The sequence below is a fragment of the Pan paniscus genome, chromosome 15 (genome assembly GCF_029289425.2).
Source record: "Pan paniscus chromosome 15, NHGRI_mPanPan1-v2.0_pri, whole genome shotgun sequence".
NCBI classification, from domain to species: Eukaryota; Metazoa; Chordata; class Mammalia; order Primates; family Hominidae; genus Pan; species Pan paniscus.
The window spans coordinates 64,497,737-64,515,452 of NC_073264.2; the positions used below are offsets into that span (position 1 = coordinate 64,497,737).

The 17,716-nt window shown below is 42.2% G+C and overlaps 1 protein-coding gene across 7 annotated transcripts in view; it reads right to left on the minus strand.

Annotated features, from left to right (window-relative positions):
- Window positions 1-17,716, minus strand: part of PPP2R5E (protein phosphatase 2 regulatory subunit B'epsilon) — a 170,815-nt gene that overhangs the window by 19,963 nt on the left and 133,136 nt on the right. For all 7 annotated transcript variants that reach the window (XM_003831620.6, XM_008956975.5, XM_057299718.2 and 4 more), the window contains 5 exons: window positions 5,254-5,384; window positions 3,900-3,959; window positions 2,498-2,606; window positions 651-704; window positions 496-546 (listed from right to left, as the gene is read on the minus strand). In XM_003831620.6, the coding sequence (XP_003831668.1) occupies window positions 496-546; window positions 651-704; window positions 2,498-2,606; window positions 3,900-3,959; window positions 5,254-5,384 (405 nt within the window). The remainder of the gene's footprint in view (window positions 1-495; window positions 547-650; window positions 705-2,497; window positions 2,607-3,899; window positions 3,960-5,253; window positions 5,385-17,716) is intronic.

The window sequence follows — 17,716 nt, forward strand, 5'->3', positions numbered from 1 at the left end:
AGTTTCATAACTAGTAAAACAAGAGTTTTGACAGCCCTGCCTTATAGAGTTACAATGAGGTTTAAATGAGATGATGCAGTTTTGTTTTGTTTTGTTTTGTTTTGTTTTGTTTTGTTTTTGAGACAGAGTTCACTCTTGTTGCCCAGGCTGGAGTGCAATGGCACCATCTCGGCTCACTGCAAACTTCTGCCTCCCGGGTTCAAGCGATTCTCCTGCCTCAGCCTCCTGGGTAGCTGGGATTACAGGCATGCACCACCACGCCTGGCTAATTTTGTATTTTTAGTAGAGATGGGGTTTCTCCATGTTGGTCAGGCTGGTCTCGAACTCCTGACCTCAGGTGATCTGCCCGCCTCGGCCTCCCAAAGTGCTGGGATTACAGGCATGAGCCACTGCGCCCAGCCCTGATGATGCGGTTTTATACATGCTTAGCCCAATCCTTGGCACTCAGCAAAATATTCAGTAAGCTATGAACACTCTCTGACAGTAAGCACTTACCTCTTTTTGACTACATGTTTTAGGCCAAAATTTCATTAACCCCCTAATAACCTAAAATGAAAAGGAGAAAAACAAATGGCATTTAATTTTTTCATATATACTTCTGGGAAAGGTAATTTTTCTTAAGTTTTTGAAATTATGGAAAAAAGACTTACTGGTTCTGTGAGTGAAGGATCTTTCTCCAGAAACTGTACTATACAATATGCCAGCTGAGTAAAAAATAAAATAAAAGGCAAAATTTTAAATTCTATACAGTAAGGGCTCAAAAGATACACTATTAAAACTTCCTAAAAGGTTTCCAGACTGCTTTTAATAACTTCACATTCAATTCATTTTAATTATCATAAAATCTATATAAAGTAAAATAAGAAACTACTTTTTCAAGCCAAAGACTAATATTAACAAGGCTCCAGGGAACTTTTCTTTAAAAAAGAGTATTAGGACATGAAATATGCAGCTAATGAAAAGCAGAGGTGAGACATCACACTCAGCATATTGTGGAATTATCTCACCTACATACACTTTGAGCTACATCTCAGGGGCTTCCTTTCTCTCTTTGCTAATATCAACAGTACTGAGTTTTACTGTAGTTCCACAAGAGTCCTCTATGGGAAGTAAGCACTTAATAAAAACTTTGCCAATTGCCTGAAATGGCACATGCAAACTAAAGCAGTTTCACGAGGAGATAAAAGGTTGTACCTGCCAGTCAGAACCTGGAGAAATGTAAGAATAGTTCTACATCTGGTACTAACACATCTAAGTAAGATTGTTTAAAATAATAATCATGAAATATGATATCCCATTTCAAAAATCAAAGGCAAGATTTGTAAAAGGGCTTGTAAAGATTCTTGGACAAGAAAACCACCCTCGCAAAAGAACATTTTGATGGTGTTCTAAATTAGAAACATATGGATTAATTTTTCCTCGAAATACAGAATTTCACATTTAAAGAGGAACAGTGCTTAGAAAAATGTGTCACGTTTTTATGCAAACTCAAAACCTTCCCAATGGGGGGAAGAGGGAGTCAGAGTCTGGCAGTATTTAAAATCTTCCTATCCAAAATTTAAAATACTACCCAATAATTTATGTACCCCCCGTGACATGGTGACCATGCAAGGCAGTGTTAGCACAAAAATTAGAATGGGGATAAGACAGGGTATGCTTTTTAAAGTGATGAAGGCTTAAAGGAAAAAAAAAATGTGAAAATACTGATTGATTTGTTTACTTGTGAGAGTGCTTGTGTGTAGAAAGTGATAAAGACATGGTGAGTGACCCAGAACAGGAGGCAAAAAGGGCAACTGATAGACTAACGCAAAGTAGGATGGAACAAAATATTCAAGAACATTAAAACATGATTACATAGTCCAAAGATCTACATCTGCTAAGCTCCTGTGCATTTTATTATATGTAATAGGTTCAGTATGTTATTGTGTGCACTTGGGAAAGTCATAAAAGTTCTCTGTAAAATAAAATGACCAAACAAGGGCTCCTCCCACTTTAAAAATATTTCCATGATTCTACTGTGCATAGAAAAAAAATGCATACATTTTTATTTCCCTTGGGGAGTATTTTAAACTTAAGTAAGTCTCTTTCCTTTAGGAATGAAGGCGATAGGCCCGGCGCCGTGGCTCACACCTCTGTAATCCCAGCACTTTGGGAGGCCAAGGTGGGCGGATCATGAGGTCAGAAGACCCAGACCATCTTGGCCAACATGGTAAAACCCCGTCTCTACTAAAAATACAAAAATTAGCTGGGCATGGTGGCGTGCGCTTGTAGTCACAGCTACTCGGGAGGCTGAGGCAGAAGAATTGCTTGAACCCGGGAGGTGGAGGCTGCAGTGAGCCAAGACTGTGCCACTGCACTCCAGCCTGGGTGACAGAGCAAGACTCTGTCTCAAAAAAAAAAACCAAAAAAACAAAATGAAGGTTATATCAATATCAAAAACACGAGTTTGCAAACTTTTTATTTTGCTTCTAAAAGTAGTTGTACAAAATCCTCCTACCTGTGCATGGAAGAGTGATAAGCTCCTGACAGTGTGTAAAGGGATCAATACTTTCACCAGAAACTGTTTGTGTTCTGCCTTAAGAGGTAAAGCAAAGCCATTGATAATACTAGGGAGAAAAAAGAGACACAAATTAGCAATGTTACCACAAGTTGAACTGAGACAAACTGTTCTTGTGATATTAATTAAACTTAATCAGTTTGTTTGTACAAAACAACATAATACCCACCCCAGTGGCATTCAGAATTTCCTTTTTTTTTTTTTTTTTTTTTTTTTGAGACAGAGTCATCTTGCTCTATTGCCCAGGCTGGAGTGCAGTGGCCCAATCTCAGCTCACTGCAACCTCCGCCTCCGGGATTCAAGCGAAAATTCCTATGCCTCAGGCCTCCCAAGTAGCTGGGATTACAGGCACCCACCACCATGCCTGGCTAATTTTTTTGTATTTTTAGTAGAGAAGGAGTTTCACCATATTGTCCAGACTGGTCTAGAACTCTTAACTGCAAGTGATCTGCCCACCTTGGCCTCCCAAAGTGCTGGGATAATAGGCGTGAGCCACCACACCCAGCCAGGATTTCTTAATGACTTCAAGGAATACAAAAAGTTGGAAGGAAATTTAAGAGAAGAAAATTTGCTTCTGGTCACCCAACAAAGGCTCCTGTGCTCCTAAAATGAGTCAGATGGTTTCCAAAAGCTCTTTATCAAAACCCTTTATTTTCCCTCCCTTTTCCTTCTCCAAATAATGGCCCGCCTTGCTTGTTTCCGCCTTAAATATGACCTTTTCCATTTCCAGACATCATTCCTTCTCATTCCTGAAACCTCTGCCCAGCCTAGGGAAATCACTGAGAGAAAGCCATGTGACTCCACCTTCTTTTTCTCTTCATATTAGGAGAAAAGATTAAGTAATCATATTGTCCAGCTACATTATCCTCCCTTGTGTGTAGAAACTTACACCACAGCTCTTTCCAATTCATTCCACTACTCCAGGCTGCAGCTGTTCAAGGACTATACCTGGATACACAACTCCTTTGAAAATGGCAATCTTTCCGATTTATTACAAACTTGCTTTCAACAGATAAGGCAAAGGACTAGATAGCCTAAAAACTAATGAGAATAAGATGTTTTGGAGTAACTAGCCTGACCACAATTAGATGTACCATCTTTCTAGTAATGAATGAACTGTCAGCTCTTTCAGTCATTCCAGTGGAAATGGCAATGCATACTTGTGGAACAAGGGGAACAGGAAATTGTGTCTTGTAGAGTCAGGTAGAAAATATGCTAATAGGCACAAATGAGAGAGACCCAATGTACATACAGCAAGAGGTGAGCATCTCTTGGTACCACCTGAACCTAATTTTTAAAATAATATTCATCTGAGATTAGCAATTAGAAAAACCGTGCTCACCTTCCTAATATTTCCAGCAGTTCAGCTACACCATTGAAGTGTTCTGTTTCATAAACAAACCTGAGAGAAGAGGAGAAAACGGAGGAGAAAGGAGGAGAGGAGGAGGAGAAGGAAGGGATAAAAAGAGGAGGAGGAGGGGGAGGAGAAGAGGAGGAGGAGAAGGGGGAGGAGGAGGAGAAGAGGAGGAGGAGAGCGGGGAAGAGAGGAGGAGAGGGAGGACAAGGGGGAAGAGAGAAGGAGGAGGAGGAGGGGGAAGAGAGGAGGAGGAGAGGAGGGAAGAGAGGAGCAGAGGAGGGAAGAGAGGAGGAGAGGAGGGAAGAGAGGAGGAGAGGAGGGAAGAGAGGAGATGGGGGAGAGATGGGGGAAGAGAGGAGAGGGAGGAGAAGATGGGGAGAGAGGGGCAGGAGAGGAGGGAAGAGAGGAGGAGAGAGGGGAGAAGAGGGGGAAGGAGAGGAGGAGAGGGTGGAAGGGAGGAGGAGCAGAGGGAAAAGGGAGGAGGAGGGGGAAAGAGAGGAGGAGACGGGGGAGAGATGGGGGGAAGAGAGGAGGAGAGGGAGGAGAAGAGGAGGAGAAGGGGGAGGGGGAGAAAAGGAGGGAAGAGAGGAGTGGGGGAGGAGAGGAGAAGGGGGGAAGAGAGGAGGGGAGCGGGAAGATGGGGGAGGGAGAGGTGGGGGAAGAGAGGAGGACAGGGAGGAGAAGAGGAGGAGAAGGGGGAGGGGGAGAAAAGGAGGGAAGAGACGGGGGGAGGAGAGGAGAAGGGGGGAAGAGAGGAGGGGAGGGGGAAGATGGGGGAGGGAGAGGTGGGGGAAGAGAGGAGGAGAGGGAGGAAAAGAGGAGAAGGGGGAGGGGGCAGGAGAGGAGGAGAGCGGGGAGGAGAGGAGGAGAGGGAGGGAGAAAGGAGGAGGACAGGGGATAGAGGAGGAGGAGGAGAGAGGAGGGGAAAGGAGGAGAGGAGGAGGAGATGGGGGAGGAGGAGAAGGGGGAGGAGAAAAGCAGGGGAGAGGGAAGAGGAGGGGGAAAGTAGGGGGAGAGGAGGGACAGAGAAGAAGCAGTGGGGGGAGGAGGGAGAGGAAGAGGAAAAGAGGAGGAAGAGGAGGGTGGGAGGAGAAGATGGGGGAGGAGAGGAGAAGATGGGGGAGGAGAGGAGAAGATGGGGGAGGAGAGGAGAAGATGGGGGAGGAGAGGAGGGGGGAGGGGGTAGAGGGAGAGGCAGGAGAGTCAGTAGAATGAAGGAAGGCAGGCAGAAAGGGAGAAAGAGAAGTCAGTACACTGTTTTCAGATATTTGAGATTTACTTAATACTCATAAAAACACCAACTTTGCTTCTCCTTCTTCCCCCATCACACTCCACTTACCTTAGAAAAATATTGTTAATCTGTTTTCGGATAAATGCTCTAAGACCAAGAAACTTGCCATAAATTCTGTGTAAGACTGTTTTTAAGTAGTCCCGTTCCCGAGGGTCTTCGCTGTCAAATAGCTCCAGAAGCTGTTGTAAATGAAGGACATTATAGCTGTCAAAGGCGGTTTCAGAAAAGGATTTAGGAATTCTATTATTTAAAATCCCCTCCTTCCTTCCTCAAAAAATGTGTTGAATATCTATTATGTGCCAGGCACAGTGCTAGTCTTTGGGCATATCATGATAAACAAGTCAGACAAGGAGCTTATATTCCACTAAAGAAATACAAATACAAAATAACAACAATAAAAGTAACAATATGAATAATAGCTAATACACATATGGCACTTACTGTGATCATCAGGCAATTTTCCAAGCAATCTACATATTAATCCTCCCAATGAGATAGTTTTGTCCCCCTTTTACAGAAGAGGAAACTGGGGCACATAGGGTTAAGTAACGTGCCCACGGTCTCACAGCTAATAGGTGGTAAAGCGAGAATTTGAACCCCAGCAGTTGAGGCCAAAAGTCCGTAGCTCAACCACTGCACTATGCTACCTACTGATATTCCAAATATGCAGTTAAAATAAGCTGACTGCCCGTGGTGACTCATGCCTGTAATCCCAGCACCTGGGGAAGCCAAGGCAGGCGCATCACCTGAGGTCAGGAGTTTAAGACCAGCCTGGCCAACATGGTGAAACCCCGTCTCTAGTAAAAATACAAAAATTAGCCAGGTGTGGTGGCGGGCACCTGTAATCCCAGCTACTCAGAAGGCTGAGGCAGGAGAATCACTTGAACCCGGGAGGCAGAGGTTACAGTGAGCTGCGATCGTGCCATTGCACTCCAGCCTGGGCCATAGAGCAAGATTCGGTCTTTAAAAAAAAAAAGGATAAGCCTTCAGCTCTACTAGAACATCTAGGAAAATGAAAAAACCTGAATCAAAACAAACATCAAAAAGTCTCAATGATACTGGCAATGGTCCTTTTTAGATCCAGACTCTTGTTATGTAGGTGTGCTCACTCTGTAAATAGTCAACGAAGTGAACATTGATTATTTCTGTTGTATGTTATATGTGAATAACTTTTTTTTTTTTTTTTGAGATGGAGTATTGCTCTGTTGCCCAGGCTGGAGTGCAGTGGCACGATCTCAGCTCACTGCAACCTCCGCCTCCTGTGTTCAAGCAAGCAATTCTCCTGTCTCAGCCCCCTGAGTAGCTGGGACTAAAGGCACCTACCACCGTGCCCAGCTAATTTTTTGTATTTTTAGCAGAGACAGGGTTTCACCATATTGGTCAGGCTAGTCTCAAACTCCAGAACTCAGGTGATCCACCCACCTCAGCCTCCCAAAGTGCTGGGATTAGAGGTGTGAGCCACCACGCCTGGCTGTGAATAACATGTTTAAGTTCCCAAACATTTGTAATCTAAAGTTAAAACCAAATCCTGATAACATCACATCTACATGCTCAAAATGAGGTCCACACAACTAGTCCAAAAGAGGTAACAAGCTAAAGTTTCAGCCAAATGCCAGTGAGCACAACAGATTCAACTCAATCTCTATCAAAAGTTCTAGCTGCTTTGTTTTTGTATCATTGACAAGTTGATCCTAAAATTCATATGGAAATGCAAGAGAACCAGAAGAGCCAAAATACTCTTGAGGGAAACAAAACTTGAAAGATTCACACTTCTCTATTTCAAAACTTAGTCCAAAATACAGTAATCAAAGACAGTGTGGTACTGGCATAAAGACAGACATACAGATTAATGGAATAGAATTAAGAGCCCAAAAGTAAGCCCTCACATTTATGGTCAACTGATTTTCAACAAGAATGGTCAATAAACACATGAAAAGTGCTCTATTTTATTGATCATTACAGAAAAGCAAACCCTGGCTCACGCCTGTAATCCTAGCACTTTTGGAGGCCGAGGGGGTAGATCACGAGGTCAGGGGTTTGAGATCAGCCTGGCCAACATGGTGAAATCCTGTCTCCACTAAAAATACAAAAATTAGCCAGGCGTGCTGGCACATGCCTGTAATCCCAGGTATTGGGGAGGCTGAGGCAGAAGAATTGCTTGAACCTGGGAGGTGGAGTTTGCAGTGAGCCGAGATCGTGCTGCTGCACTACAGCCTAGGCAACAGAGGAAGACTCCATCTCAGAAAAAAAGAAAAGAAAAGAAAACCCAACCAACAAAGAGATACTCATTGGATGGCTATAATGAAAAAGAGGGATAATAAAAAGTGTTGGCGAGGATATGGAGAAACTGGAACCCTCATACATTGTTGGTAAGAATGTAAAATGGTGCAGCTATTTCAGAAAACAGTTTGGCAGTTCCTTAAATCTCCCACAGAGTTACTATATGACTAAGCGATTCCACTTTCATGTATATATCCAGCAGAACCGAAAACACATGTCCACACAAAAACTTGTACACAGATGTTCATGGGAGCAATATTCATAATAGCTAAAAACTGAAACAACCCAAATATCTGTCAACTGATAAACAAAATGGGATGCCATGGAATATTATTCAGCCATAAAAAGGAACAAAGTAACTGATACATGTTACAACATGAATGAATCTTTCAAACATCATGCTAAGTAAGTAAAAGAAACCAGACACAGAAGGCCACACAATGTATGACTCCATTTATGTGAAATAAGCAGAATAGGCAAATCCATAGTGACAGAAAGTAGAATGGGGAGTGGCTACTAATAGGTCTGGATTTCTTTTTTTTTTTTTTTTTTTTTGAGACAGAGTCTTGCTCTGTCACTAGGCTGGAGTGCAGTGGCGCTATCTCGGCTTACTGAAACCTCCACCTTCCGGGTTCAAGCGATTCTCCTGCTTCAGCCTCCTGTGGGTCTGGATTTCTTTGAGGGATGATAAAAACATCCTGCAATGATACTGTGGTGATGGTTGCATGACTCTGTAAACATACTAAAAACCACTAAATTGGAAACTTTAAAATGGTGAATTTTATGGTGTATGAATTACAACACAATAAATCTGCTACCTTTACAAAAAGTCAGTGTGCAAGTTCCTCTGGCTGAAGAACAAACTTGGAAATTGGTTTGAATGTTACTGAGTTGTTTTTTTTAACATTCATCATCATTGCAATAAAGCAAAATTCAGTTCTAGTGTCTTTACAGCAAAACATTTCAAGAGCACATAACACACAAATTAGACTACCATCGTCATCAAAAAGGCCATCCAGATATATTTAAGTTTGACCTCAGGTGATTTAGACATGAGGTTGACACTGACAGCAGAATAAAAACCTCATGGTCAATAATCGAATGTGCTTGTGTTCGGTGTTTTACTTTGAATAAAAGACAAGAGTTATGGACAAAAAAAAAAGGCCCCTCAAACATGGCAGGAAACGCAAACTAAAGGATGGTCTTCAAAAATAGGTAGAGACAGGACACAATTTTCAGCTAAATAATGCCATCCACCATCCATCTATCATTCATTCATCTGTTCATTTTAAAAATGAGTATTTCAAGTAAACATTTATGGTGTGCTTATTAAAAGCCAGCCAGTGGGCGAGCTGTCAGGGATACAATGATAAGCAAGACAGATACAGTCTTTGCTTTCTCAGAGCCTATTCTAATGGGGAATACAAACAAGTAAATAAACAGCATGTTAAGTAGTTCAGGATGTTGTATAAATACACAGCAGACACATCTACTGTATTTGGAAGAAGTGGAGTGATCAGCGAAGGCTTCTAAAGGAAGAGACATCCAGGCTGACCGATGAAGAAATGAGGAGTTAGAAGTGGGATATGAGTGCTCCTCACAGGTTCAATAGTACATGCTTTTCCTAGCAGCCTATCCAAACAGAAGATGTTGTTAACTACAGCTCTCTGCCCATTCAGCAATACAATAAATACATACGTACTGAGTTCTCTCTATGTGCCAGCGATGGTCCTCATTGCTGGACATACACATTGTTGAACAATTTTGGAGCCCATCAGGGGAGGTAATGGGCAAGTTAATACATTTCCACAGGAAAACATTCTATCTAGGAAAGAAAGGCATGTGGCCCCAACTAGCAAAAAAAAAAAAAAAAAAAAAAAAAAAAAAAGGCCCCATATAGACTCAGTATCTCTTTATCTATAACATGTTCCAAATGACATAAGACCTCTAATCCACCTACCCAATCCACCCATCCACCCATTCCCATTCCAAGGTTAATAGAAATAATTAACCTTGTAAGTTTTATTTTTTAAATTTCGTTTCTACTTTTAAGTGTTTCAAAAGGCTTTAATGAATAACTTGTAACCAACATAAGAGAAGGTTTGAGGGTGTGTAGTATTAGCAAAACTTGAATCAACCTTCCTTGTATACTGTTAATCTTGAGTTTAATGAATACACAATAATTAAGCAAGAAATGTTTGATGTTTTCATTAGGCTCTCAACAAAATGCATTGCCAAGTGCCTAACTTTAGATATTTACAAAGCCACAAATATTAAATGTATCATGTTCTATGAGAAAGATGAATTGCAGTATTAAACTATTTTTCTGCTTCTCTGTAGAGAACATGCTTTTGATGATTTTATGATGTATGAGAGAGAAATATAATAGTGCACAGGCCAAAACAAGGGGGGGTAGGATGAACTCTGATGAGCTCTGATTTCCAAAACAAAATAATATGAGTGTGCTTAGTCATATCTATAGTCCCAATCACTCCCACACAAAAAAGAAATATAATCCCACACCTGTAAATGCCTAAGTGGACTGTGCCATCCCTAATATAACAGGTAGCTTGTAGTCAAAGAAAAGAAGTTAAGAAGCTGGAGCGTTTCCAAGGCGATTACAGAGCAAAGACAGACCTGTCAACATACTAACTCCAGGTTTACAAAAACCAGCCTTCTTGAAGCTCACAAATAGGGTTAAACTACATAGTGATTTAGCCAAATAACCTTTCTTTGAACTTCATAAATCTACAATGAAATGAGAAGAGTGAAATGAAAAAGGGCTGTAAGGGTCTTCCAGCTAGGCAGGGGGATTGAACCTCTCTCCTCTTGAATCCTCCCTAAAATGACAGTGAAAGAATAAGAATAGAAGAAAGCCTTGGCATAGACAGGACTGGAGAGAAAATTTAGACTTATTTGTAGACTTCTCAAAGATGGAAGTGGATGACAAGAGGTAACTATCTTAAGTTTCCTCTTTCTCCAGTCTGCTAAGTGTTTTTCCATTCTGCAAGCAGGGAAGAAAGCCAACGAGAAGCAGGCCAGTTCACACCACAGAACCCTTAAAAGGCTTAAAAACTAAAGGCACCAGATATATTTGATGGTAAGGGTGTGAGAAATAGCTAAAAACAGGAGGACTGGTTGAAAGTCTGTAGAAGACCCCCCAGATCCCTATCCCATGTGGTGTACTGATGATTTACAATGTAAGTCTGGAGAGAATGAGTAAGTATCTAATCTTGGAGACATCACACACGTTAAGTAAAGCACTTATTGGAAATAATGGGATGAAATAAAACTCTGCATACCTAAAAGTGACATATTTGCCAGATTTCTTCCCTGACCAGGCTCCCAATTCTGTATAAGTCAGAAGATCAGAAAGTCCCTTTTGGAAGAAACTGACAGCCTCAAGAGGAAAGACCTACAGATATGCTAACAGCTGAGGGTTTCCTAATGAAATGGCGAGGTCCCTGACCAGTTATGCCATTCAAAGTCACCAGTTGCCAAGTGTCACCATGCAAATATAAACACACACGTGCACACGGTAACATACACAAGTTCTAAGCAACTTTTCGGTAGACTAACATGTAATTATGACTATGAAGTCAAAGATCACCAGATATTTTAACATAAAAGACCACAACAAACAATTATAAGGAACTCAGAGGAAACAGGCACAATGCTAGGAGTACCAAAAAAAATTGCAAGAAGGAAACTATTAACATCTTCAAAGATAAACAAATATGCTGGATCCTTGAAATAAAACAGTGCTATTATTCAGGTGGATATTCAGGAAATTTTTTAAAAGCTTTTAGAAGTTCAACATATAATAAATAAAAATTTTAGCAGAAGCACTAGAACATTAAAATGAGCAACTCTACCCCAGAGCATATAACCAAAAAACAGAGATAATATAAAGAAGAAGATTTTAAAAACCAGAAGATCCAATACATAATAGCAATCCAGAAAGACATGGAGACAGAAAAACAGAAAATGAAGAGAAGGAAATTATCTGAAGAATAATTCAATTCAATTTCCAACAAAAAAAAAAAGTCATCAATGTCAATATAGATATGGTCCATTAAGTGTTCTGCACAATAAATGAACAAAGATCCACACCAAAGCACATCACTTTCTGGATGTGGAGACAAAGAGAAGATCTCAAAGAAGATACAAAGAAGACAGGTCATTATAAAGGATAAGGCATTCACCTGGTGCAGGCCTTCTTAATACCCACACTGGAAGCTGGAAAACAATGGATCAATTCCTTAAAACATTTGGGAAAGTTCCAAATTTACACTTAGCCAAAATGTCAATAAAGTATGTAGGCAGGCAGGGCACAGTGGCTCACGCCTGTAATCCCAGCACTTTGGAAGACGAAGGCGGGCTGATCACTTGAGGTCAGAAATTTCAGACCAACATGGGCTAACATGATGAAACCCTGTCTCTACTGAAAATACAAAAATTAGTCTGGCGTGGTGGCATACACCTGTAATCCCAGCAGCTGGAAGTTGCAGTGAGCCAAGATCGTGCCACTACACTCCAGCCTGGGCGACAAAGCGAGAGTCTGTCTAAAAAAAAAAAAAAAAAAATGTAGGCAGAATAAAGACGTTTTCAGACAAGTGATCTCAGAACACTTACATCCCATTCATGCTTTCTTAGGAAGACTCTAGAAGATATGCTCCACCAAAGAAGAAGTTAAACAAGCAAAGACACAGTCTAGAAGGGCACCAAAGGGAAGTGCTGGGATGACTGTGTGGATGGCCCAGAGTGCCAATTAGAGCAGGATGACCAGGGCTCCAGGAAGAAGGTCTCCAAGAAAGAAAAAAAAAGGAACTGATAGACTAGTTGATATGTGGGCCATACTGAGAAGGGCTGTATGGTTACTCTCACAGAATTAAAGCACACACTAGTGATGAATACACAGGAAAGCAAGTAAAAAAATAAGGCACCTATTTTCCAGGGTTAAAAAAAGAAAAAAAAAAGCTCTACAAGAAAACAAATGTAATTATGTGCCTTGGAATGAACAACAAGTATACAATAGTACTCATCTATCATGTGATTCATTCAAATTTTGTGATATAACAAATGTAGAGAGGGAGTTATAGTGGGAGATACATAATGGCTTACAGTAGGAAGTCAATAGACATAAATAAAATCTAAAATCACAAGTTAAAAAATAGCAGTATAAGCATGCTGTTTAGAAATATGGAAATAAATATACAGAAACAACTGGAAGACTTAAGTGTGGTTACTTCCAGGAAATAGGACTCTGGTTTGGAGAAAGATGAGGCAAGAGACTGCTATTTTTCATTAAAAATCATATAAACATATCGGAATTTTAAAAGTAGGCATTATCAAAACTATTTTTAAAAGTCATTAAGAGCAAAAGATTTCGAGCAAAACAACCCAGTTGCTCTCTGCTATAATAAAGAATTACCCTGCCCTATTCCATGTAAAGTAAGATTTTAGAGAACATCAGAAATCTTCAAATAGATAACCGATAAAATTGGCATTCTAAATGTTTTCTTCCAAAGTGCCACTGAGCACTAAAATCAGATGTCCACATTTCTGGCTTTGTTTGCAACTTTCTCCTACTACCTGAAAACTATCTTCCTCATACTTTCACCTTGGCCAAATACAGAGAAAACAGCCCAGAACAAAGAAACCAGAGCCAAAGGTAGTCTGACTCCAGTGAATCAGAACGACTCAAGGGATGCACTGTATAAAATGAAGCAACCTATGGGGCAAATACTGAGAAAGGACAATGGGGACAAGGCATCAAAAGGTTGCGATCACAAGCTTCTGGCAATTCTGACTCCAAGACTCCTATGGAAATTCAATACAAAACTTTCGAAAGCGTAAGGCGTACAAATATGAACAACTCCACCAAGTCACACGCTTTTATTTTCCTCCATTTAATTTCAAGCATTCTTTCCACAAACCAAAGAAGTCCATTTTTTTCCCCTTGAGCATTCTATCTATTTCAAGACAACCTTGTGATTTAAATTTTTAAGACAACCAATTTGGTCAGCAATTCAAGAAAGAGCTATTGTGCTAAATAATGATGCACTTAGTGGGAAGCAGGCAGGGACTAGCTACATAATTTGTGGGGCCTAGTGCAAAATGAACATGCGGTGGTCCCTGCTCAAAAAGTATTAAGAGTTTCAAGACAGCAAGAGCAGAGCACTAAACCAAGCACAGGGCCCTTCTAAGCACAGGGCCCAGCACAACTGCACAAATTATACAACCAGGAAGCTGGCTCTGAATGCAGGAGTCAGAGCAATAAAGCCCTTTTTACAAGATTTTTGAGTTACACACTGGACAGGACAGGATGAAGTGATGTTAACTGGTAATTGGTAATGGCTATCTCATAAAATTCCAGGTAGAAATAAATGCTCCCAACACTTACTTGCTATAGGCTGTGAGAGAGAAATGTAAACATTTTGACATATTCAAGGAACTCGTTTGGAAAATAGTTCTTTGTATTGGAGCTGAGATTCAAGGCCTTGTGGAATTTATTTCAGTTTAGAACTAAAATTTTTTTAATAGGTTGGTTTGTGTCATGTCCAATTTGTCTTGAGTTTTTAAAAACACGATAACAAAAGGTCACTTTTAAGGACAGGCTGAATGATTTGCATGATTTGCATAATTTACATGATAATTACAGTACCTTTCAGCTAAATATAACAGCAAATGTGAAGTACAAATTACTAAATAGCAATCTCCAGCAGTACATGTTTACGGGGATACTTGAATAGTATGTCTCTCAGCAACCACTGACTGTTTTTCAGATTTGCAGAGTAGTTGAAAGTAATCTTTTTTTTTTTTTTTTTCTTTTTTATTGATCATTCTTGGGTGTTTCTCGCAGAGGGGGATTTGGCAGGGTCACAGGACAATAGTGGAGGGAAGGTCAGCAGATAAACAAGTGAACAAAGTTCTCTGGTTTTCCTAGGCAGAGGACCCTGCGGCCTTCCGCAGTGTTTGTGTCCCTGGGTACTTGAGATTAGGGAGTGGTGATGACTTTTAACGAACATGCTGCCTTCAAGCATCTGTTTAACAAAGCACATCTTGCACCGCCCTTAATCCATTCAACCCTGAGTGGATACAGCACATGTTTCAGAGAGCACAGGGTTGCGGGTAAGGTCACAGATCAACAGGATCCCAAGGCAGAAGAATTTTTCTTAGTACAGAACAAAATGAAAAGTCTCCCATGTCTACCTCTTTCTACACAGACACGGCAACCATCCGATTTCTCAATCTTTTCCCCACCTTTCCCCCCTTTCTATTCCACAAAACCGCCATTGTCTTCATGGCCCGTTCTCAATGAGCTGTTGAGTACACCTCCCAGATGGGGTGGTGGCCTGGCAGAGGGGCTCCTCACTTCCCAGTAGGGGCGGCCCGGCAGAAGCGCCCCTCACCTCCCGGACGGGGCGGCTGGCCGGGCGGGGGGCTGACCCCCCCACCTCCCTCCCGGACAGAGCGGCTGGCCGGGCAGAGGGGCTCCTCACTTCCCAGAAGGGGCGGCCGGGCAGAGGCGCCCCTCACCTCCCGGACGGGGCGGCTGGCCAGGCGGGGGGCTAACCCCCCCACCTCCCTCCCGGACGGGGCGGCTGGCCGGGCCGGGGGCTGACCCCCCCACTTCCCTCCCAGACAGAGCGGCTCGCCGGGCAGAGGGGCTCCTCACTTCCCAGTAGGGGCGGCCGGGCAGAGGCGCCCCCCCACCTCCTGGACAGGGCGGCTGGCCGGGCGGGGGGCTGATCCCCCCACCTCCCTCCCGGACGGGGCGGCTGGCCAGGCGGGGGGCTGATCCCCCCACCTCCCTCCCGGACGGGGCGGCTGGCCGGGCGGGGGGCTGACCCCCCCACCTCCCTCCCGGATGGGGCGGCTGGCCGGGCGGGGGGCTGACCCCCCCCCACCTCCCTCCCGGACGGGGCGGCTGGCCGGGCAGAGGGGCTCCTCACTTCCCAGTAGGGGCGGCCGGGCAGAGGCACCCCTCGCCTCCCGGACGGGGCGGCTGGCCAGGCGGGGGGCTGACCCCCCCACCTCCCTCCCGGACGAGGCGGCTGGCCGGGCAGAGGGGCTCCTCACTTCCCGGTAGGGGCGGCCGGGCAGAGGTGCCCCTACCGGCCCCATCCGGTAGGGAGGTGGGGGGGTCAGCCCCCTGCCCGGCCCTACCACTGACTGTTTTTCAGATTTGCAGAGTAGTTGAAAGTAATCTTTAGAAATATGTTGCTAAACTCTTGCCACAATAATCCACCCAATGAAATAATCGAAGGTTTGCCAATTCATTTGGGTCTAAAGAAGGGGTTGGGGGATCATAAAGAAACCATTTTCCCAACCATCCCAATACAGATGAAAATTATCTTTATTAAGAATAGACAAAATTGTTCCATAAAGCCTAGGCAAGTCTACATAGTCATAGCTCTAGAAGGCAGTTAACCAAGTTACTTAAGTCTGAAATCAACATTACCACAGACAAAAGTGCACTATGCAATGAATGGACTATCTTTGATAAATCTCTAACAGCTTTCTTGTCCAAACACTTAAGTGAGTACACAAAAAATGCTACAGGTTATGTAAATCTAGATTTAATAAAAATCACACTGAAATTCAAGTGAGCCAGTCATACTATTCTAGAATAAAAAACAATAAAACCCTTCAAACAAAAACATTCAAAACCCTTGAATGAAAAACGACAGACTGTTGGCCAGGCGCAGTGACTCACGCCTGTAATCCCAGCACTTTGGGAGGCCGAGGCGGGCGGATCACGAGGTCAGGAGTTCAAGACCAGCCTGCCCAACATGGTGAAACCTCATCTCTACTAAAAATACAAAAATTAGCCAGGCATACTGGTGCATGCTTGTAGTCCCACCTATTCAGAAGACTGAGACAGAAGAATCACTTGAACCCGGGAGGCGGAGGTTGCAGTGAGCCGAGATCGAGCTACTGCAATCCAGCCTGGGTGATAGAGCTAGACTTCATCTCAAAAAAAAAAAAAAAAAAAAAAAAAAGAAAGAAAAACAACAGACTGTTTTGTCTGGCTCTACCAAAATATGGCTTTCCAGCTTCTCTTGAAAAGCCAAAAGATCTAGCAATACTTGGCTCACTTACCTAGAGACCAACCGTTACTGGGAGTGGATTGGCAACAGGATCCAAGCTCTCTAAATCGCCACAGTTTCCATCACTCCTTTGGTCATACCCACACTACTTAATCATGTACCATTTGTCTGTCCTCTGTAAAGATTTAAATGGGCTATCACTGGTTTTCATGCATTATAAATTATACGTTCCTGGCACTAATAAACATTTATGTTCAACACTGATTGGAGGAAATCAGTTGGCAAAGTGGAACTGAAGAGAATCCAGAGACACAGGAAACCCATGTAACATCTTAAGAGAACCCAACAGCCTGTGAAGAACCATATACGTAGAGTTGAATGGATACCAATGATTTTTAGAATAAGAGTTGGATTTCAAATAATTCATAACATGCTAGGTAAGACATGACAGGCTAACACTATATGATTTCATGGACTGAAGCTATTAAAGAAAACAGAGCTTAAGAAAGTTCTCAAAACAAGAATCCTAATAAAAATATTAGTGACACCACCAGCATAACGTTTACTGAATATGAACCATGTGTTGGGAATACTTCTGAGAGTTTGTATAGGTATTTAGTTGTTAAATCTCCACAACAACCTTACAATGTGATTATGATATTTTGCATCTACTTTCTAGATGAGGAAACTGAGGCACACAGTAGTTATGTCACTTGTCCAAGGTTGAATACAAAAAAAATGGCAGAGCCCGAATTCAAATCAGTCTGTACACTTAACCACCAATCTATACTGCTTCCTGATAAGGAAGAAAAATTCAAGGTATTGAAAAAGGCACTTGAGGCAACACAGGAAGCTTTCATTTGAGCTTTAGATTTTCAAAGGGCAGATACAAATGGTGAAAGGAAGGAAGCAACGAATACTGGGCATAAAAGAATGGTGCTATCATACAAAAATAGTCTTAGGAAGGCTAATGCACAAAATCAGCTGAGGTTTATGAAAAATGCAAGGCAATAAAATGAGAATGTACTTGCAGATGAAATTTTTTATTATTCTTATTGATTATAACATATAAGCTTATTTTTTTATATAAAAGAGATATCTAAAAAATAGGAAGTGAAGATCATCACACATAATCACCCCCTTCCAGCCAATTAACAACAATTTGGTAGAACTCC